At 35.9% G+C, this 24,433-nt stretch overlaps 1 protein-coding gene across 2 annotated transcripts; it reads right to left on the bottom strand.

Annotated features, from left to right (window-relative positions):
- Nucleotides 1–1,718: 1,718 nt before the first annotated feature.
- On the bottom strand, nt 1,719–23,203 carry LOC114534200. 2 transcript variants are annotated; one of them, XM_028555754.1, is made up of 15 exons: nt 23,073–23,203; nt 17,490–17,564; nt 15,849–15,890; nt 14,669–14,733; nt 13,989–14,061; nt 12,009–12,103; nt 11,117–11,237; nt 9,545–9,618; nt 8,379–8,478; nt 6,350–7,083; nt 5,310–5,487; nt 4,064–5,031; nt 3,705–3,849; nt 2,434–2,493; nt 1,719–2,246 (listed from the first exon to the last, which is right to left on the bottom strand). In XM_028555754.1, the coding sequence occupies exons 3-15, from the start codon at nt 15,853–15,855 to the stop codon at nt 2,233–2,235; spliced, it is 2,634 nt and encodes an 877-aa protein (XP_028411555.1). In that variant the 5' UTR covers nt 15,856–15,890; nt 17,490–17,564; nt 23,073–23,203; the 3' UTR covers nt 1,719–2,232. The 2 variants fall into 2 exon arrangements, with proteins under 2 accessions (XP_028411555.1, XP_028411554.1); XM_028555753.1 differs by lacking the exon at nt 23,073–23,203 and having other exon boundaries at nt 17,490–17,666.
- Nucleotides 23,204–24,433: the final 1,230 nt, after the last annotated feature.

Here is a 24,433-nt window from a genome sequence, read left to right as displayed (position 1 = left end):
AATTTATGTTTATGTTATGTTCACATACCTTTAAAACAATCGCTTTTAAATAAGTCAGCGGGGAAGAACATGATGAATGCCAATGCAGTCTTTCAATTTAACATTTTGTTAGCTCTGTCTTGATGTTGACAAAACGGAATTGGGAACTATTTTTTATGCGGGATTGGTAACTATGCTTCTAGAATTTCATGCTTACCAAAAGCCGCTCATGAGCGCAAAACTTCATTATTTAACTATTTTATTGACTCCCTAAAGTTTTTAGCTACAGTTAATACAGTTGGTACAGTATACATGATGCTGATAGCCGTATCCTTGAATTTCTGCATGAAAGCTTATGGGAAATCAAATTTCCATAGTAAAATGGTACATTTTAAGAATGTCCTTTAAGTATGTATCTCAATCAAGAAATCTACGGGTCATATATTTACGTTTATTTACTCCCAGGTTTCCACTAAGGTTATCATTACACTTTCGCTGCTGCTATACTGAGGTAATGTTCTGCTGTGATACACATTGAAGCAATATTAGACTCTTTCAAATTCCTTTGAAGGTGTGTTTGAGGTAACTTGCATGCATACAAAATTGAATTCTGCGTAGAATATGCATGAAACCCGTATTTTATTGTAACACAAAGTGCACGGTTTAGGTAACAGGTAACGTAAAATCAACACACTTACTTTCTCCTTGAGACACTTCTTAAACCACAAGGAAGGGAAGAAAAAGAAGTATTTTGCGAATAAGAGCTGTTAGCGACCAAAATATGACAACAATCTATAGTGCAAAGAGAGATACCACGGAAAACAATCGCTATCACTGAGGAATACACAGTACACCCACTCAAGTCGGTGTCTTCCAAGTTTACGCCCCGCTATTTTTATCATACATCATTGCCTGCTATTATTCTGACTAATTAGTGACATGTTAGTTGAATTCCTAACTGTAAAACCGGCCTAATAGCTTAGTTTGCTATTACTCCTATACTTCAAACTAATACCTAAATTTTCGAAAAACGTTTTCTATAACTGTAATTATTAACTATTAACATACCTAAACTAGACAGGTTTAAAGGGTCTTAATTTCGAGTGGAAATTATACACACTTCAAATTCAAGCCAGGGACAGTTCATGATGGAAAAATGAGTCAACTAAAGGTCCTCCGGCAGGAATCGAACCTACGCTTTTGCGATGCCGGTGCAATCCTCTTGGTAGATTAGCGTAGGTTCGATTCCTGCTGGAGGACCTTTAGGTGACTCATTTTTCCATCAACTGTTCCTGGCTTGAATTTAAAGTGTGTATAATTTAAATCAGTAATAGTTACAGAACAATAACATTTTAAACAAAGTTTTTGGTTACACGTCAATTCATCAACTATCCGAATCAAAATGTTCGTATGAATGTGAACGATTTTATAAGTTCGTTGAGACAACACGGCCAAAAGGATGAACAATGTATTTTATATTTGGCCGGTTGGAGAAATACCCATGCAGGGTAAAATATTCGGATACCATGCAAAACCTTTCTAAAAAGCTGCTCTTCCGATCTAGAGATCGTCAAACAGCGCGCAGACACGTTTTATACTTTCACTCAGAGTATTTTTTAGTAAAATTCGAAGTCCATTAGTGAAAAAATGAATCATTATGTATGGTGAAATGCAAATTAGTGCACAAGCGACAGACATTTTGTCAGTAATTTCTGATTATGACAATTAAGTAAGTTTGATTATTTTATGTTGACTTTACATTGAATCCAATTATTCAGTGATACGTTTTAAACACCAAGATACATCAATAAAAATCAGAACTATATATAAAGCATGGATACATATAGATTAATGTTATACTGTTCCTACGGTTTTCCCGAATTTCTGGGAGAAATTTTGATCTGTTGCAAGATCATGGAAAGTTTCCAGAACTCGAAACTATGTTTTAAACTTGAATCCGCAATCGTATAATCACGTAATCGTCAGTATATCGTTACTGGACGTTATCGTAACTAGACTAAAAACGTACGGTAAATCCATATAATCAAGGTATCATTATACATAGTAATAGTAATAAAGTCTGGAGCCCGAAAACATCATAAATATAAGGATTCCTACTACATAATAGGCTTAATAGCTAACTCCAGACTCCAGTGTCGTCATTCTTTGTTATATTATTGTTGTATTATCGAGTCAGTTATACTTATTATGATCACTGTGGTCAATCATTCCAGAAATATGACTTCCAACTTTCTATTCCGTTGTCACTATCAAATGAGAGATAAAGAACATAAGCTGAATGTCTTTTGACCTGGCCGCCGCTAAAAATTGCGCACGTCTAACCTAGCTGCGATGTATACCCTGTTTGTCGAACGTACTCTTTTTTGCATTGCTATGGAAACCCTTTGTATAATAGTGTATATGTTATACTTGGCGTCAAAAAAGCCAACTTACCACGTAAACTGGACAAGCTGTGATGTAGTTTTTTGTAGTGGACCGGATCCATGTATATCTCTGTAAATTTTTTTTATAAAAGAGAAAATCGTTTAACGTAGGCCAATTGAGATTTATATCTATCGCATTATCAACGAGAAAAATTATTCTTGTTCGTAAATCTATAGGGTCTCTTCATTTCAAAGATTTCCTTAGTCTACAGGATGAACGACTGAGCTTAAATTTATACTTTCCAACTTTGCAAAAAAATTTCATTTTGTATGGCTTGTAAGCGACGTTTGTATAGATTCGATATTGATTTTTTAGAAAATGAAAATGGATTGCAAAATATGCAAATGAAACCAGCTGCTTTCGGCCCGATAGCATTATATCAGATTGCTATCTGAGCATTTAAAATAGCAGGGCTTCGTATAAAAATTATCAGATACCGAAGTAACCAAAAGAAAATGTCGTGACTGGTATAGTGTAATCATTACAGGGTTGAGTTTACAATAAATTGCACAGTCGCGCCTTGAGGGAAGTTGTTCATTATAATATGAAGTGAGAAATTAGTCGAAAGCTCTTACCTGCATAATAATTATTATATTAATTAAGAATTAAAAAACGAGTCGCGTGCCTTTATGGTGTAATAATGCACGATGGGGGAATGTTGGGAGAATACGAGAGAAGCTTGTAAAACACGAGGCGTAGCCGAGTGTTTTACAAGCTTCTCGAGTAATCTTCCAACATTTCCCCGAGTGCATTATTACACCATAAAGGCACGCGACGAGCTTTTTTAATTCTTTTATAATATAAGAAGAAATTATAGGGCAACAACAAAATTTATTTATTTGATCAATAATGAAATTCTCCTTACATGTTATTTAAGATGTTGCCTAGCAACAAAAACTTCAAAAGCCAGAAGCGTGCATTATGGCCTCACAATGCACGCGCGGTAGCCAATCAAATTGCTCGTTATATCATACTTATATTATAATTAGTCATATTTACCCATAAGATTCTTTTTCGTAAAATACTGCACTGCAGAATTCATATGCATAGTTTGAAGTGTTAATTGGGCTATGCACCATCTCAATCATTAATTTATATCTTAATAAATTACCCTGACAAATGTGGTACTATACGGTATAGAGTGTTGTGGCCTTAACATCATCACTAATCAAGTGACGGGTCCAGCGAGGAGAGGTGGGGAGTGGCAGGGGGTAGGGGGTGACATTTGAGTTTTCTCTGTGTTTCCCAAATGCACTTGATTGAACTAATTAAAGACATACCATCATCAAAAGTAATTTCCCTCAAATGGGAGTTCAGTTCTGAAAATGTTGGTCTGTCATCTTTTTTTGTAAATGTGGACTGGATAACATTCTGAATTGAGTCAGGGATTTTTGGATGAAGTTCAAGTTTATTCCCCTCAAGGACCTACAGAAGGGAAGTGATATGTTTTTATGAAATGTTTCTTCACATAACCCAGTAATATGGATTTTAGTTTGTTTTTATCAGAATACAAAAGTTTTTTGACTGAAGTGCATGCAAGTATGACTTTAGTTCTTCAACTTCTATAATATTCAAGAGATGACAGGACAGAGATATTTAGAATTAATTGTAGTTTATTTTCATGTTTCAAAATACTTACATATTCTCGCACTTCCTCGTCAATATCCAAAGACATTCCGTTTGGCATATTGACGTATGGTTTCGAACCAAAGGTGAAAATCTCATACAATAACACACCAAATGACCATACATCAGATGCAAAACTGAATTCACCGTCTCGAAGTGCTTCAACAGCCATCCAACGCACAGCAAACTGATTTTCCGAATAACCTTTGATGGATGATCTCATAGAACTAGACTGAGAATCGGTATCAGTTTGAGACCGCGAAAGAGAAGAAGAAAGATGAAAGTTGCCAAGTTTGATGACAAGACTTCCGTTTGGATCAAAAACAAAACAGCTCTTGGCACACAGATCGCGATGGATTACATTGTTTTCACCGAGAAATATCATTGCATTGCAAATATCTAGAGCAATGTAAAGCAGCAATTCACCTTGAGGAGGTTTCGTGAAATCGTGAAGATACGTCAACAGATCATTTTTGGATGCTTTCTCTATTATCATGTGCATAGGAGCTTCAACGGTGGAACCAAGCAAGCGGACTATGTTTTGGCACGGTTCTGGAACAGCATTCAAAATACTAAGGATTTCGATTTCGTCTCGTAAAGAAGAAACACCGGGCTCTGTTTCAGGTATTTCTTCTTTTGAGTGCAGGTGCAATTTTAACAAACATTTTCTGCCACTCATCAAGGCATCATAAGTACTGACTCTCTGCTCCAAAAGCTGAATTCGCGACTCTTGTAAAATCTCCAATATTGCATATCTATATTTTGAAGATAAATGAAGAATGGACAAATCTTCGATGCATCTATCCTCAAGAAATTGCTTGATAATCTGTGGTGTTGAAATGAATACCACTCTCTCGCACAGTTTTTCATGAAGCTTTGCCACAAATTCATCCTTGCTCGGTTTCGAGGAATTATCATTCTCTAGTTGCCCGAGAACTCCTCCACAACCTTGTTCGCCTGTCAAAACTTGGTCAATTATTGCTGCAAATTGAAAAATATACAAGAAATGTGATATTATGAAATATCTTCACATCGCACTATTGTTGCAACTTTGGGGTTTGAGGTGATGAATTTTTTAATTTTAACAAACAAGAAATTTACCAAAAGCCTTATAATGACGTGAAACGCAGAAAGACTGCATGTTACACGTAGTTTTGTATATTGAATGCCGCTTTTTATAAAATTGAAATAACATTACATTATAAACACTTCAAGTCTATAGAACCTCCATAGTCTACAAAACATTAATTAAAGTATACCTTTGTGTTTTGACGTTCTAACCAGCCTAAGCATCAACCGATAGACTAACACCTCAAACAACCAACTTTCCGTTGAAACTCTTGTAAATAACCGTTTCCCACCGCAGCGCTCGCGATAATCTGCGATCAACATCTGTAGTAAAATTACCGGTCTTAGGTCGCCTTGGTACTGATAAAACTATATTAAATATAAATAAACAAGATTCTCAGAATAGGTTAGGTGGTTTAATCTAACCATGCAATCTATATCTTAGACACTTATTGAGCTCTTTCACATGGCTCTCTACTACATATATAATGGTTCAAGAATGCAAGGTGAGAGTTTATGAAAATATACAATATATACTAGGTACTCATCCAGCCTGCGAATGCAGCCGCCCTATTTTAACTTATTATATTCCTAAAAATCGGGGAAATTAACATTCGCACGTTTTTCTTAAATCAAATTGAACAGGATGTGCTTAAAAATGATTAGGCAGGGGCCACCTAACTAATATAGCTGTAGGCATAATAACAGCATAATGGCGGATTATTTTTTGTATGCCGTAAAATTTCAGCTAGGGCACTAATGCATGAGCGCCCTGGGCCGGAAGAAAGTAGATAACTTTAAGTGATTATTGAGGACGTTTAGGAGGATGATTGTGGACGATAAATTTGTATCACAGTGTGATAAATTTAAATGCCTTGTTCGGAGATAGGAAATAAGATGAAAAATCGCCTCGTCACTTGCTAAAAGTAATGTATTTTGATTGGACAATTTAAATTTCAGGTGTTCTTTTCTTGATTAAAAATCAGGCGTTGTTGAAAATTTTTTCAGAGGTTTGGAGGTTTTAAAAAGAAAAACCAATTCAGTTTACAACCCAAAGAGCATAAAACCCACAATACGATGTCACTGCACACGAAAAGACACAATCTGAGATTATAATCAAATTGAAACATGCGCCATTTCGAAGTTCGCATTATTAATTTTATTGAAGAACTGACTGACTGCAGTAGTTTCTATGTATCTGGTAAAATAACGTGTGGACTGATACACCTACCTTCGGCAAATCTTGCATAAAGACAAGGCATACATGAATATCTAACCAACTATTTGCATCACTGAGCTCCCTACCAAGTTTCATTACTTCATCCTTGTCCAGCTCGCCATTCAAAAAGTATTTACACTTTTTAATGTTAAGTATGAGGGATTCCTTTCTGTCCGGTTTCTTACACGATTGAATAATCCGTTCAATGCTCTCCCTGGCGAGATATAGGCCGTACCGAAACAGATTTCGGTCTTTGTTGTCCTTGCTGTTTAAGAGTGTGCTTAGCTCTCGGTCAAATTCTTTGATTTTTGATTGGATTTTCGTAAATTCCTTCTCGTCACACTTCAGAAGGAATAACGTGATTAGCCAAGCATACGTTGTCATCCTGTGGCACTTGGGCTTAAAACGGTCAACCTTTAGGAACTCGAAAAATGATGAACGAAGAATCTCTTCCGCTTCTAATATATTATGACAGCGAGTTTCTGATGAATCTGAGATGCTTAAGAATATTTCATTCAGGAGAACATCAAGCGCTCTTTTCACTACTCGAGGGCTGTTACAGCAGGCCAACATCGCCAGCTGGTCAAGTTGTCCATTCAAAACTGGAGATTTAGGATCAGAACTAGTTAAAAGATGGATAATGAGAAAGGTTTCCTCTGCTGTCCTGGTTTCGTCTTTAGTACTTTCAAATTTATCGATGAACTCTTTTGGTTTGTTATTAAATTCGTACACTTTCTTTCTCATTTCTAAAAAGATTACATTGAGATTATGTACATAATAATAAATTGTTTAGAAATAATATCGATGAACATTGTTTGACAGAGCTGAGCAAAAACCTCAAGAAAGTCTTTCGATTCTTTCTACCACAAAATACTGGGCAAGTCACGTTGGTCATATTCGGCAAATTTTCTCCCGGTAAAGAGGGCTCAGTTTTCCAGCGGTCTTCGCATAAAAAATTAAAAGCTTTTCGTTTTACGCTCTGCTCTCAATTTTGCGTAAGTTGTCCGCTGACAACATGAGCCCGCACGAGTGGGAGAAACTTAGCTAAGTTGGACCAGCGTGAGTATTGCAGTTGAGTAGGAAATTTATCTGCAAGTAGGAAATTTACATTGCTACCTGAGCGAACAGATAATCTCATGCAATTAAAAATTCTCTATACAGACTGTTGAATGAAAATTTCCAGTGAACTGTCTAACTATACAAATTTTTCTCTTCGTTACATGCTCTTTTTTTTAATTGCACGCACGGCGAACGCGCGCATGCATTTGCGATTTAATACATAAGATGTTGGTTCAGTCACTCACAAGTATTTTTAAACTTTGGCTTGTCAATGGTTTAAGCTTAACAACCGACGTCAGACTCGAAAGTGGCGATTTAAAAGCTTTTGGAGTTGAGAAGGGGTTCCTTTCTAGCTCCCCCCCCCCTTCCTGGAAAATGTTTTGTATTTTTAACGCTTAATTAGGCCTCTGGGATTTGACTATGTTCATTTCGGAAGACCTTTTTTGATGAGTACCATCAAAACAGAGCGAGTTTGTTGCGGTGTGTAATGTTAATACGTTTTTCTGGACATGGTTATGTTTTGCTAGTATTTGTATGCACTCAAAAGGGATATTATATATCACGAAAAAAAAATGAAGCTGTAAACCGGACAATAAACTGTATATTGCTGCAATTAGGTGCTTTAACATCATCCAATTAAAAAATGTTCACCCATTCTAGTGACATATAAAACAAACAAATGTTGCATTCATGCATGTAATGATAAGAAAATTTTTCATCCGTGAAAGACGAATTTACCTATCTAACTCTGTTTCGATCAAGTGCGGATCTGGGGTGTGCAGAATAAATTACACAGCTTAATTTTAAATTCAAAACAACAACGCTATTTGTTATAGATTTGAACCTATCCTTACACTCATGTATACTTGACCGTTTGCCATTTCGATTACAAACATTAGCGGTTCAACAACACATTTTTTATATAAAATCAAGACAATCGGATTTAGAAAAAACTAAAATAAGTATATAATGGATACAATACCATAGAAAGTAAGGCTTTGGACATGATCATCAGCGGCAATGTTTGGCACATCTCTCTTTACTTGATACTTGCTTTTGACATCAATTTGTTCTCTGGGAAGCTACAACGTATAACATCGAACTATTTTTAAACTATATTGACAAAATAAAGATTTAAAATTGCTACATACCTATCCAGGATTTTCACAAGACTGAATTAGATAACAAAGAGAATAGACATTAATAGGAAAGTATGAGGGTACTAATTCCGGCCTAAGATTAGGAATTACACCCGGGTATTGTGCATTGACATTTATTTACCTGGATTGCCTGCCTGGACATAACTCAAAATGGCGGCGATTATGAGAGTGTTTGCTCATGAAGTCGACCACTGACCAGTAATTTAATCTCATATTCGTCAGCATTGATGGCACTTAATCTCATATTTTTCAGCAGATATGACGTGTTAATATAATATATATAATATATATATATATATTATATATATATATATATATATATATATATATATATATATTATATATATATATATATATATATATCAATGGCATTGTGACATAAACGTGAACATGACGGAATCTAAAGCCGTCCAAATTCTACGTTATGGACCGTGGACAATCGACGTTCGACCGTTTTGTTAGTTATGCCCATGCGCAAAATATGAAAGAGACTGTGGTAATGAACAAATTAACAGGTAACTACGAAGGAGCATGGATACAGTTCAAGACTAAGCGGTGAAACAATTTAACATCTGTCTTAAAAGTACTTTGTGTGTTTACTTTGGTTATTGCATATTTGCTACCCGGTAAGGATCGATGCATTTAATTTGTACAGTTTTTAGCTTAGAAGGACATAACAAGTGTGGAAGCTGGGTTGTTGCTCCATCGCCTTAATTAACTTTAAAAAGTTTTTTAAAACTGTAAAGAACTTTAGACTTTAAGAAAGTTAAAAAATTTTAACTGATTTTGATAAAACCAATGTCACCGGTTGGATGCAATCACAGAATAAACATTCAAAGATAATATTTCACGATTGGTCTTTATCTTTAAATATATTCTACTCATGGCTTAGAGCTTGAAGCTTGGTTTGGATTTGCGAGAGGTTGCTGCATGCATGTGTTCAGTTCGCATGTGCTTTATATTCCATATAAGCAACCAATGTACTCACCTCGTAATGCGTATTTTTCCTGGACGGTGGGGTAGATTGGTAATCTCTGGCTGGTAACATTGGAGGAGGAGAACCTAAATAATTGTTATTAGTATAATTCCAAGCTGACTATTGCTTTTCATGCATTTTGATTGGTCAAAATTTACTGTCCCTGAAGTGATAGTTACTGGTCGGTGACTATAACTTTTTGTTGCCGTTTTGCAAATAAGAAATTTGAAGTAATTATAAACTTTTATGAAATTTTGTTGATTATTATTTGTAAAGACCTCGAAATTTATACTATATTTATAATTTATACTAATTGTTTAGTCGCCTCAGGCTCGATGGTTACAAGCCTATATAGCTATACTTAAGTTGTTCAAAGTATTATTAAATTTGCCACTGAAAAAGACGTACATTACATATACAAATAATTACTAAATTACCCTAGTAAATAAAATGGCAGGGTCACCACAACAGCGGTTGCCAATTACCGTGGGCCCCAGTTGAAATTGCAATCAAAAACGAGGCTAATATTTTTGTATGTTTGCATGGTGACAGTCGATAAGTAATTTAGCTTGTAGGTAAGCATTGCACTTATGAAGGCCCGGGTTAACGGACCAAAAGCTTTGAGGTATTAAATACTTACGTGGTGTTCTTACAAGCTAAATTACTTAAAAACGAGGCTGTCAATAACTAAACTTCATCATGTAAATTCCAATATTCCAAAAAGGCGAACAAATTACTTGTTTCGCTCAAAATGGAACGTTAATGGAAAGGAATCATATTCATATATTATGCTATGCCAGGTTGATTTATATTGGAAGTGAATTTTTTTTTCAAAAGAAATTAGCTAGGTGTGTCGTACACTGCTGCATTAGCTAGTTTCTATCATTATAAGGTGAAAAAAGGCGTTCGCAAGAAATGTTATTAGTTACACTGTTAATTTCATGGTGCCAATCACCAATGCTGGTGTTGAACAAAAGGTACAAAATGACACCTTTTTTAGGCCTAGCTATGGGTGATGTCACACTGCATGCCGAAATGTTCACCGAATATATAGTTATATGAATGGATTCTGATACAATATATGTTCGGTTTAGTTTGACTTCACTATAAGCGCCATACATGCTTTCCAGCTGCCGCCACAACATATTTCCAAGCGTTTACATTATAAGCTTATACGCTCGCCACTGTAGCTATATACGGGCCGTTTAAAAATTCGTTACTCTTTGAAGGCTGTGAGGGTGTCTATGGGGGAGTCACAGAGAGTTAGGAAATTTCACTGATGACGTCAAACGACGCAAGGTGAGAATTGGTTATTGGTAAAGTTACAAAAGGAAATTACTTTGCACATGATTCGTCTTTGTCTTCAAAAAACGCCAAAACAAATTCATTAATTGTGAAACATCGTACATTGTACATCTTCACGTAGGAATCACTGATGATGATCTAACGGTCTACTATTAGAACAGTCAACAGTGGTGAGAGGGGGCTATGTCGTTTAGCGTCGCGTAATTTTTGATATAGTGTATAAAAATTATTGGTATTCGCTAGATAACGTCAGAGAGGGTTGGGAAATGTATACAATACCATTGGAAGGAATGTTTTGGTCGTCTTCAGCGTTTGGTACAGCGATCGTTGAATCAAATCTGCTATTGACATTCTCACTCACTTCTAAATTCTCTCTGACAACGCTGGTCTGATTGGGGAGCTACAAAGTGCAGAATAGAGATTTTTCAGTGTCTTCGTCCTTGTCGTTTTATGTGAAAGGCTTTCCCTTAAAAATAAAACCTAGAAACAGCATGGCAGCGTCTTTTAACAACTTCGCATCACGTAAATATGGCATAACAGGGAGTTAGCATGACCTAGCTGTAAGGCCAATTTTTTTGGCAGTTATTTGTCAAATTTGATGTAAAGATGTTGCTTGAAAATCCTGGACAAAGGTGCGTGCGCGTATTTTGACAATTGAACAAATTAGCTTTCTGCTTGACTGGTGTTATGTAATAGATATACATAACTTATGCACTTCCTGATACGTTTACTCACTTCCGATTATGTGTAACATCGTAAATGATTTTATAGTCGCGGAAATAGAAGCGTTCCGAAAATATCAAGCGACTCATTTGCTCAAATTTATCAGTTGGCCTACAGAGTTCATCAAATATTTGGAAAACTCCTAACTTCCGGTTTCGAATTGAATAATCATATGCGTATTTATTTTATTGTCCGATAGGATTAGAGATTAGTCAATTTTAAACTGGGAGTTAGGAGTTTTTCAAGGAATTTTCAAATATTTGAACACCGTAAGCCAATTAACTGATAAATTTGAGCAAATTAATTACTCGATATTTTTCGAAACGCCTCTCTTGCCGCGATTGTAACATCGAGCATCGCACATAGGTTTAAATTTCAATATCACGACAATAAAAAACAGCTCAATATTTATGAAGGCCAAACGCTTTTGAAAGCTGCATATACTTACCTGTAAGTATGCGGGATCGTTAGATGAACGACTGGTTATTTCACCTCTTGGTTGTTCATGAAGGGATCTACGTCCAATGTCAACATTACCAAATGCTAAATTGTGCAGGAGTGTTTGAAAGATAAAAGCAAGAACAGCGGTTTTGCAAAGCGTTTTGGCAATCGGATTACGGTACGCAATTTGGCAATGCTATATTTCGTCAATTAATTTTAACCAGGGAGCAGCGTGGCAGCGTCTTCAAACAACTTAGCATCAAATGTGGTGTAACAACTGCCTAAAATAGACAAAACACTTCTCGACGTTTCGACCTGAGGGGCTTCATCAGGAGAGTTAGTATGAAAATGAATAGGGGAGAATACATTATACATGTTTGTATGGGGGCAAAACACATGTAAAAATGTGCCAATAGAAAACCAAAAAATCAAAACAAATTGGAATACATTACGTTGCCAAAGAGAAGCCTGATGGTGGGCTAAGAGTAGCCCGCAATGAGGGAAGCCTGATAAGCAACGAAAATATGCAAAATATTTTTTGTTGATCGGGCTTCCCTCATTGCATTCCCTATTCTTAGCCCACAATCTTTGGCAACGTAATGTCTTCCAATTTATTTTGATTTTTTGAACGAAATATGTAATATCTTTTCGATATTTTGATCAGGCTTCCGTCATCACGTGTTTTGCTCCCATACAAAACATGTATTCTCCCCTATTTATTTTCATACTAACTCTCCTGATGAAGGCACTCAGGTTGAAACGTCGTGGTTGAAACGAAGTGTTTTGTCTATTTTAGACAGTTGCTATACCACATTTGATGCTAAGTCAATTGATTTTGTTTAATTATGTACCGGGTGGCGCAAAAAAAGTTAACCTGTTTGATTGAGCATAACTTAATTAAAGAGCTATTAAACTAAAGTTACGTTTTTTAAATTTTCTAATATCTAAATTAAATTTTGATATATAGCATAAGGTTTTTCATGCAGTTTTGACCGAGATATCGGGGGTTCAATTTAAGTATGCCTTTTCGTAAAGTGTAAAAAACTAAAAATGGCATTTAAAGTGAGTTGACAAATCCTAGTATTTTATCGCACGTATTCCTCTGTTTCAATGAAGTTTAAATAGAAACATTTGACAGATGGATGAGGTTTTTTTTTTTATTTTCTGTGTTACGGCATGCTGAAAAGCATTAAAACAAAAATTGGTTATTTAGGTTTAGACTTTGTTCCAAATATTTCATGTTCCATGTGGCACAAAATTCGTTCCGTAGCACACAAATTTAATTACTCTCATGAATTCTACTTGTTTTTTCTTAATATGCCTCGTTTAACGATACAACATTATTATCTTTTTTATTCAATATGCATTTTTGACTAAATTATTGCACATTTAAATGATATGTATTAAAAGTAAAACGCCGATATCTCGAAGAATACTGTATCAAAATACCCGTGATGTTTACCAAATTTTAAGTTACACATTCACGAATCTAAAGAAAGTTATTTTAGTGTAACAGGGCTTTTAGTTTTGAAGTTATACTCAATCAAACAGGTTAACTTTTTTTGCGCGGCTCGGTGTAGGCGGTAGGCCTCGTTAATTGCGTGATAATTTTAAGAGATTGAACACTCGAAATGTTCTTGTTCTGAAGGTGGCTGCCTAGGGTTATCGCCGCGATAGGGTTGTTGAATAAATTTGATTCCTAAACTCCATGAGTTCAATTGAACATTTTTTCCATTTTTTTTAGAGGAATTTTATTTAAACTCGTCAATCGGGGAGTAATTTTTTCATATACGTTTAACATACATTTTTCAGTAATGAACATGCAGATACATTATAAATTGATAGTAAAAGCATTCCTTTGACTTACTGTTTTTTTAATTTTGTGTTTTGGTTATACGGGTAAATAAAAGCAACCGCATTGAATGGCATTAGAATTTATTTATGGCCACGAGGCTATATAAATAATTCGAAATGATAGATACGATACCATTGGAAGTAGGATTTGGGTCCGTTGTGTTTGTTTTAGAATTCTTTTCATCACCATTGGTCCGTAGGGGAAGCTATAAAATTACAGTTATTATTATTAGACATTGCCCATCCAGGTGATAATTCAGGAGTGCTTTCACTGACGACTACAGTTTTTGTTTCCAAAGTCGAAATATTAGCTTTAAAGTGGTTTTTTTCTTGCGGTCCGAATTCATATTTAGAGTTTCCTGCAATCTGATTGGCTACGCAAGCGGTCCGTATGAGGCCGTACGGACCGCGCGAGATCTAAAAGCACAGTTTATTACTATACTTTATCGTGAAGTAGAGATTATAAAAGAATTAATAACAAAAAATACGCAGGGCTAATAATATAATGTTATAGGATGAGTCATGTCATAACTTTTTGCGGCGGACTCTTTACTTTGCAATCTTCAATTTTTAATCTCCGGAGTGTCCTACATCCTAGTTTGTGTCTAAAAGTCTATTGTAGCAAGTATTTTCAAAAATTTCATGGTTCTTATGATTTAACATTCGATTGTTAGCTAGCCATAATAATGGAACGATTTAATTAATAAGTGCATGGTATGCACTCCAACTTGCCAATTTGGAAAACTAACGGAAATCGAAAAGAAAGTACTGTTTGGAGGAGGCTCGAGCTCTTGGTTGTATTAGTTTTCTTACCTCTTCGTATGGATGATAGTCAGGTTCATTGCTGGTGTTGTCATCTCTTGGTATTTTAGAGCGTTCTAAAAAGTTAATTCATAGATGATTGGTCGATTGTTAGCAAGTTAATCAATTATATATTTTAAGGAGGAAACGGGGAACATTAACAGTGTTTTAATATTGCATATCCAGGGCGTTTGTATTTAAACCATCAACTACATTTTAAGTACTGATTAAACTAGAAATACATTGCATGCAAAGTCCCCTCGCCTGACGCAATAAACTTTAAACAATAAACAATATTTAAAGCTATAAACAATATTTCCATCACTGAAATTCTATGATACTCGTTTCTGCTGAATGATCGAAGTCGTAAAGTAAAATCCTATATCTTGGTGGAATTATAAAGTCGACTCTCGAGCTATCAAATTCGACTATAATATAATCATAATTGTGCTACGAATAGTTTTAAATACTACAATTCTTAGCGAAATTTCAATTACTTTTTAAACAAATTCACCTTTAAAAATAAATACTTTTCAAATCCAAATCATTTCAACGATATATTGACGAATAAATTCAAAGAGGGGTCATACATTTGTTGATAAATCCACATATTAAACTTTATACAAAACACTAATAAAATACCGAAATCTACCCATTTACGTGTTCAAAAACACTTTAAAAATGTTTCAAAATCGTAGATATTTCACCATCCATTAGAATGAAAATTTTTCTATCCAAAGGTATCTTTTACATTATATTTTAATCAATTTTACGAGTCAACTTTTCGTATATTTTTAAGACCATCCAAATGAAAAATATTATTTAAAAAAAGGTTTATAATTCAAAATATCAGTTATGCTGACGTGACCCAAATTTTAATTTAGCCAATCGCACGTTTGTAAACGTTTGCTAGTTACCAGTTTTAACTCGTCTTATACTCACGCATGCGCATAACTTACAAAAACGCCCAACGTCCATGACATAATGGCGGACAACTTTCATTTCGCATTTGCATTCCCGGGCGTAATTAAAATCTCCGGGCGGAATTAGTACCCTCGCCCCGGCTCGGGGATTATAGTTAACTAATTTCAATGTTTGCGATTACTTTGATCTAATGTCGGCACAAACAACTGTATTGTGAACATTTAATTACAGTGACAGTGACAGTGACGGTGACAACTCTCTCACTTACCGGCCATTTTATTTCTTAATTGTTCTTTTTTTCTGATGCACCCTGTATAACAATAAAGTTACATAATTAGATACATCACCTTCATCATTATTTTCAGCCATATAAGTGTGGTTTTGCATATAAGCATATATATAGGTGCATGGCAATGGTATTGTGTCATGAATTTTTACCAACTTTTAGTCTTTAACATGAAACTAGCTATAGCTTCTATAAATAGCTATAACAAATTAAAGCGAGAAGCAACACGTGTCAAGCTACCGAATTGAGTAATATACCGAGTACCAGCAAATTGACAAGTATAATATGATTTGTATTTTTGGTTCCGAAATTTGTTCGGGTTTTAATATTTGAGTAACATTTATATTAAGAAATAAAAAAGATGCAATATTAATCGGGTTTTATATAAAGTTTCTGCCTAATACAGTTTGGCACAAACCAGGGCCGTAGTTAGAAGCTGAGAATTAGGGGGTGTATATTCATATATTCATCTTATGGCCGACTGTTTTCTTTTGTACGCTATATTTCCTACGGTGTATACAGTGTGTATAAATGACATCCATGTTTTATTTCGAATGACATCCATGTTGTATTGCGTCATTCTGTTAAAAATGAACGAATATTGGTTTGACAAAAAAGTCAATAAAAATTACATTTTTCCGCGGATGGGAATTGGACATTTCTCTTTTCAAAATATAGTCAAACACGGCTTCAAAATGCTATAATTATCACTGAGCCCATATGCAGAAACGCAAATTTATCGCAAACTTCTTCTTGTGCAAAACAAGCGCTTCGTTCATTGAATTAAGTTTGCATTATTTTTTGTCTTTAGGTGTCACTTCGAATTCACATTAGCGGAAAATTTTGATTTCAAACAAGTAACAACCATTTTTAGCAGACTTATTTCTGGTCGTATTGATATACGAAAGATATGGTGTGAAAATGATATGAAAACCTAATAGGCTAGGCTCTTTATTGCCATAAAAAAATTATATCATATTCGAATTTTTTTATACACCCGGTATAAACATGAATACATAAATATACACCCATCCCCCTAATAAAGCGGTCTGTCTGCGGCCATGGCAAAAATATATGTACATATAAAAACAATAAGGGAAAGCATATTGATATCTGCCGATCTAGGAAACTTTGCCACTAGGTATGATGTGTAAACAACTTAAACATGTATGAATTACAGCTTTTAGTTTTTGCATTTATTTTTTAAAAAAAAATCTGTCAAGTATATCCGAAAAAATCAGGTGAATTCTCAAAGGTGGTGCATTATCAGAGAAAACAGTAACCAATTTTGAGCGCAATGAAAGTACATAATTATAAGGTAGACATAATATGTAACCTATATCGCAGACTAGAATGAAATTGGACACCTCGGTGACGGCTCCCTCTTGTCATGAACCATGAAACAAACCATATTGAAGTAATTGAATACACAATAATCAAGAATATCTTAGGCTTCATCTGTGGAAAATAGTGCAGATTAGTTCGAAGTACAGATTATTGCTTTCGCTCTAGTATCGGTTTCATAATGTGCAACTAATCGCCGGACAAATATAACGGTGTTGCACGTATCACGTCCGTAGAAAGCATCAGAAAGTCATACTATTATTGCGTAATGAAACATACCTGTGTTATATTAAACGATTTATCCAAACTCATATCACCACACATGTACGCATTCTAAGCAAATCATCAAAGGTTCTGCAAATAAAGTAAAGCAGCACAAACACGCATAAATTGCATTGCACAGACTTACGAATAAATGTTATGAAGCAACCACTGCGAGCCTTTGTGGTCACTCACTTCTTGCGAGCCAGTTAAACAATAGGCCCAGCCTGCTTTGCGCGCTTTGATAGCCCGCAATACCGGGCTTTAAGAAGCAGAAATCGGGTTGGATGCTAGATTAACTTCGGATTTTCGATTCAAGTTATTGTATCTGCGCTTCAGTGAATAATATACACACGAGTTCATTACTTAAAAAAACTTAGGAATACACAGCTATGAATTGAAGCTACACGTTTGAATAAATAAACCTACGCTTTTAAACTTTTTAAAGTCCACATCAGAGACGGCGAAAGATCCTTAATTGGGAGGGGGAGGCTAATATATTCATATATTCGTGTTTGCATTATTAGTTCTTTTCATATTGATTGTTTTACGGGCTTTTGACACGAATATATGAATATTAGCTACCAATATACATGAATTTTGAAATACAATAAAAAAGCCAGGTTTTGTGGCTTTCCGTTTTGACTATCCCAGAACCTTTGTTTTCTCGTAAGAGGAAATCGCTGGCTCGGGAACTAGATTGAAACCATAAGAACCGGCAAAAATCTGTGTGTTGTTGCCCGCGGGATACATTTTAACAATGCACTTTATAGCTTAATTCGTTATTGTTGAAAACATTACGAACAGTAACGGGGATACGATTTTAACTAGACAGGCTTATTCAGATGCTCAGCTATGTAGTTTTAACATACGTAATGCGCTTAATAAAACGTGTGAATAAAGCTCTAAACGGCAGATTAGGTATAACAAGTGATTATGCACTTTTTTATTTATTATTATATTTAGATTTTTAGATTTTTAAATTTGTATATTACGATTCGTCTTTCTTATAGATTTATTTGACTATCACTGTACTGATTTCTACTGAAGAAGGACGAAGTGGGAAACGTTTTATCATCAAATAAATGGAGAAGTGAGAAGTTGCCTGCTTTTTTGAATTCTTTGGAATATTTTTGGTTCCAGATTTTGAACACCAAACTGCTCATGCATCTTCCCAAGTAGCTAAGATTTAAGTCGAAGGTTTTCCTAATATAAACAGAGATTAATATGTGTGTTTCTCCATTATTAACTCATGGGGTACCTCAGGGGGCCTTTTTTTCGCCACTGCTCTTCTGTATATACTTAAACGATTTACCCGCTACATCCTACAATGGCAATCTGGAATCATATGTAGATGATACAAAGTTACTGTTATCGTTTCCTCTATCAGAAGTTGACAACGCTGTAAAAATCTTGGAACAAGATCTACATATGATCGCGACTTGGTGCTGCGAAAACAGTCTTCTGGTCAACCCAGACAAAACTAAATTTATGATTCTTGGAACAAGACAGTTGATAAGAGAACTCGATGTTAATATCTCGGTTCCTTTCATGGGAAAACTTTTAGAACCTGTTGATTGGGCGAAAGATCTAGGAATGTTGATGGACAAACACCTAAGTTATGACAAACATATCTCTAAAGTAGTATCATCTTGCCTCCACAAATTGTGCCAGATAAACCGAGTTAAAAACAACTTCGATAAGAGCACACTCACCATGATAATATCCTCGTTAGTGATCAATAAAATGTTATATTGCTCCACAGTGTGGTCAAATACAACAAATGCTAACATGAAGAAACTTCAATCGGTTCAAAATTTTGCAAGTAAAATAATCACAGGATCTAAGAAATATGATCATGTAACCCCATTACTTAAAGATCTGGAGTGGCTGACTGTCGACAAATTGCTCTATTTCCGTGATGCGGTTATGACTTATAAATGTATGAACACTTTAGCGCCAAAATACCTCTGTGATATGTTCGAGAAGAGAACTTCTATTCATAATAGGTCAACTAGGTATTGCAACTTAGTACAAATACCCCGGTTCAAAACAAGTACAGGTCAACGGTCATTTGCGTATAGAGGAGCTGTGATTTGGAACAACCTAGATAGTAAACTGAAGGAATGTACATCACTTAAGACTTTTAAAACTCATTTGAAAGATCATTTACTGTCATTTTAGCCTGTTTCGACATTGTAAATACTATTAGCTTTTTAACATTCTATTAAACATAGTTTAGTTTTAATTGTAAATTATCCAGTATAATATAATTATTTCTTAAATATTGTAAATAGGTTCTGAAAAACCCTTCTGGGAGAAACTATTAAAATTATCTATCTATCTATCTATTATCCATATTTTCAATCAAGTTATCAATCAAACCTTTGGCCAACCCCACACTTTTACCAAGGTCCTGATATCACACGTCTCGTCATTAGCAAACGTCTGCGAGTTCAACGCGCGAGACTGGGCTCGTCTAACCCACCAGTCCATCTGCAGCTCCAGATCGGCAACAGAAACAGGAATCCCACGACATTTGTCAATAAACCTCTTGATCCAAGCGCAAACTCTTAATGTTTTCTTCAAATCCCACCGGTCTAGCAGATCATCAAATTCATCTGTTTCGTTCATCATGACGTTGGCTATCGTCTCGCGAATAAACCTGCTCTCTGCGGCCGATTCCGCCGTAGGCTCTCTAGCAGGATTGATGGGCCGAGCGTTTGGACTAGACAACCACGGAGGGCCGTTCCACCACAAATCATTGTCCACCACTGACCCGCCACGACTTGCTAGGTCTACAGGATTCTCGGAGGAAGAAACGTACCGCCAGGCATCGATTCTGTGCTCGGTAATTTTCCGCACCCTATTTGCTACGAGCTGGCGATACTCCCCGGTTCCGCCTATCCAGTGTAATCGCGAAATAAGATCGTCACGTAGAGGTCTCGCGAGATTTGGTCAATTCGGTTTGGTAACCTAGGTTTCTAACCAGCCAAATGCTGCTCGATCACTTCGCCCAGCAGAAACGGGGAACATACCAAACCAAACCAAACAGTGCTCTGGTGAATCTTACCGTCACGATCTCGTCCGATGTAACATTTTTTAACCAGTGGAAACTGAGCGCATCTCGATCGTCTTCTTTGGCACGCATCTGGAGGAACGCCTTCTTAATTCATGTCAGCAACAAGAATCATGGGGCGGAATCTACCGCAAACAAGAACATCCCATAGTTTGTTTTGTAAAGATGGACCAGTTTCTAGGCAAGCGTTAAGCGATGGACTTCCTTTCTCGGCACTAGCGGAACAATCATACACAATACGCATCTTAGTGCTTTGGTTATCTCTGATGACAGCTCGATGAGGCATATAATACTCGCGACCTACGACTTTCAATGGCGTCTTTTCGACGATTCCTTTCTCGAGCTGCTCGTCAATTGCAATGCTACTGTTGTACTCTTCGATTTTACCAGTGTCTCGCAATCGTTTGACGACAGACCTCAGACGGCGAAGACTGGCGTTTCGGTTATCGGGAAGGGAAGGATGATTTTCTGTCTAAGGCAAACTGGTTTCGTACAACCCGGCATGGGGATCACGTGTAAGCTGCTCACGGAAGAGTTCGTTAAACCAAGAACGTCCAGGGCAGATAAACGTTCGTAGTCTGCCGAAGAATTGACCGGAGAAATCCGGGAACGTCATTGCTATCTAGCCCCGGGGCCATTATAACCAAGCCGAAGCGAGTGTGCTCGCTTGGCGATTGGCTCCTCTTGTCTACCGATACGAGATTTAACTGAGGTACGTATTTTGGCGTACTCGTTTGCACCCCCTCTATATCTCCCAGGTGGGCATAGTTCTTAATGAGCGTCGCTCATTGTGCAAGTTTTCTAGGTTTAGAAGCCCAACTTTCTCTATTTTCGTGACACGTGCATATAGACCAAAGTTTCCTTTTACTGATTCGAAGCGGATATCATACTGTGAAACTTTGAAGTGGAAGTACCCATTACAGTAGCGATTCGTCGCGTTTCCCTTTTGACTTCACTTGCTTGCGTGAAATCGACTAACTTGGCGGAAACGTACGAGTGACTGGCGCTGCTATCTACAATGCACGGAATTTTATGCCGCCCACTTTAACCACCACGATTGGGTGAACAACTGGGTCAGATTTTGCGTATCGACGTTAGATGTCATAGCCGGTTCATCCTCTTTTTCGGTCTTGTGGACATATGAATGCATGTTACCTTTTCTTGCATTTTTGCATGGCAGGAAATTTACTTTGCATGCACTGACAACGTGCTGCCCGCGGCGCAGTTAAAACATATTTATTATCACCAAATATTTCTTGCGTGCTTCGGGTGATGAATTTCTGTCACATTGCGTAACTTTGTGATCATTTAATCTTTTTGTCACAACACAATACAATTATTACGCATATACATGTATATTTACACCTCGGAGAGGTGAGGAAAAGACAGCCCTGTGTCTTAATTTTTTTTTCAAGTCACATATTTTCAATGTACCGTATATTTCGCAAAGTTGCAAAAGGTTTTCCCATGCATTTTTTTGTCGCTATGAATGAGCAGAAAAACAAGTGGTTTTAAGCAGGTAAATATCTTGCTCTCGTGACACTTTAAAAACCTTAATTCCGAAAGACGGCCGTGTTCAATAATTCACTTCAATAATTAACCTTTCATTGGACTTACTTTATAGCACTATGGGCATTTAGGCATCCAATGCTTATTGTAGTTTAAATTAATTTGGGAATTCTTTAATTATGAGGCCTATATCAACAAGGAGGAGTTTCCTTTTGAACAGTTTATTGATTGGCAATTTATTTTTCAAGCAAAACAAATCAATGACTAAATTTTGAATACTTCATGCAAAATGATAGATAATAAATAGTACACCTTGCTTGCAGATTGTTTGATATATTAACATTGTTATGGTGCGAAAAACCTAATTATAATTTTTGAAATGTCATTCAGCAATCACCCGTATAGTATTCCAGCTATATTCCTGCATTTTCATATTTGATGATTTAGCTTTACAGACAGGGGCACTATATTTTAAAGTCGAGATCGAGTGTATAGCGCGATAATTGTTTAGTCGTAAATGCGAAAATCACAAACTAAATCGGCGTTCCCTTGCATATCAACATATAAACTTCTCAAGAGTCGTCACTGTCAGTGAGTGAGCTCGAATGGGTGAGTGAGTGATGAGATTGATACATTTATTTCATTTGTAACTGCATGTGTAATATAGTATTTATCATCCATAAATAGTCATAGAGAAATTAAATTAGCGAGTTCTAGGAATTACTACGACTTGAGACGCTGTTTGTTGTTCACTTAAGCCATCATGCAAACCTTCATTCACGATTTCATTATCAATTTCGATGTCAAAAGCTCAAACTATAACTTTTGTGAAACAGGTAAACAACAGCAAGAACACTGGCACAAAAGGACAAATTCCGTACTTATAAATTCCGTCATTGCACGCTGAGGCTCACGACATATACATATATAAAATTATGTGAATTTCTAAACAAGCCACATTCAAAACGTATATACACTTTATCAAAGAACTGAAAGAAGTAAAGATTACTTACCAACGCGATTTCGTTTTCAGTACTACATACATCACGAATTGATTAATGTCATTCAGCGATATATTTTTTCTTTTTAGTAAACAGCAGTTTTCCTAATTCCGTGTATCAGCACTCATGTATTGACGAACTATAATCACCTCGATCAATTCAAAGAAATCTCAAAATGAAACTAAAATTGCAAAATAACAGGAACTTCATAAATATTAAATGCGACCGAGATGGTTACCTTAGAGACGCCATTCGACCGTAACATATAGCTAACAACAATCCATATGCAACAATTATGCAACAATGTGGGATAAGAGGCCAATGGTATGGAATAATAATAACTGTAATCAAACGTTGGCTAGATTTACAGTGTTATTTCCCTATTACAGAATACATTTACAATTCACTCTCAGCCAAAAACATTGAAAATAAACCGGCTGTTAATTTATAAAAAAGATAGGGCTACTCATACTTCATGCTTCATGTCCATCAGACGCAAACTTTTTGCACTTTCTCAGTCTAGTAAATAAGTAATGTCACTTTCTGGCATTCTCGCCTTCCAATCGTGGTACAGGGAGTTTATTGCTTCGTTCAACGGAAATCCTAAGATCACGGAAGCCAGGAGGCGACAGGAATAAAATTACCTTCATGTCTTACTTTCCGTGTTCCATGCTCTATATAGACTATATACTTTATGTTTTGTCGATAGGCTTATTCTATTGTTTCATTGTTCTATTGTTCTATTGTATTGTTCTCTATACTATGCTAAACTTGTCGCTTTTCTTGGCAAACTAAAATTCTCACTCCCCTTGATTTCACCGTGCACGATAACTCAAAAAGTAATAAAGCTAACTTGATAAAATTTTCGTTGTCGACTTTAAAGACAATTGGCTCGGGGGTGAACTAAAAGTTTTCTATTCCGTTCAGTCGAAGTAAAATAGCGACTGAATATATCAGATATTTATAGCCTGTAAAACGTTTAATGCTGGAGAAGTTTCGTTTATTCTAGTTCAGCTCCGACGCAAAAATATTTAGAACAAAATAAAACCAATTCCGTCGTTCTAGAGTTAAAACCTAGTTCGTTATATCGTGCTTACAAAAATCGTCTATTTTCCACCATTGGGTGTGTCTGGTCTGGTTAACTATAGTGATGGAAGATTCCTACAAGTCTTTTTTTCACTCAGAGCAACTTGGCTTGCAACATGGCATGAACAGATTTTTATATTTTTCAAAATTAAAGAAAAAAGTTTTTCAGTAGTGGCCACTTTAGCATGTTGATCCGTTATAATTTGCATTTCACTCTGTGTAAAATATATATTATATGGTTGGCAGACTCTCCCTGTATACAAACAATATATTGAAAAACCTAAATT

This window comes from Dendronephthya gigantea, unplaced genomic scaffold (genome assembly GCF_004324835.1).
Source record: "Dendronephthya gigantea isolate DGI-Jeju-01 unplaced genomic scaffold, DenGig_1.0 000098F, whole genome shotgun sequence".
Classification (NCBI taxonomy): domain Eukaryota; kingdom Metazoa; phylum Cnidaria; class Anthozoa; order Malacalcyonacea; family Nephtheidae; genus Dendronephthya; species Dendronephthya gigantea.
Note: the sequence above shows the minus strand (reverse complement) of the source record. Positions and strands in the feature narration are given on the sequence as shown.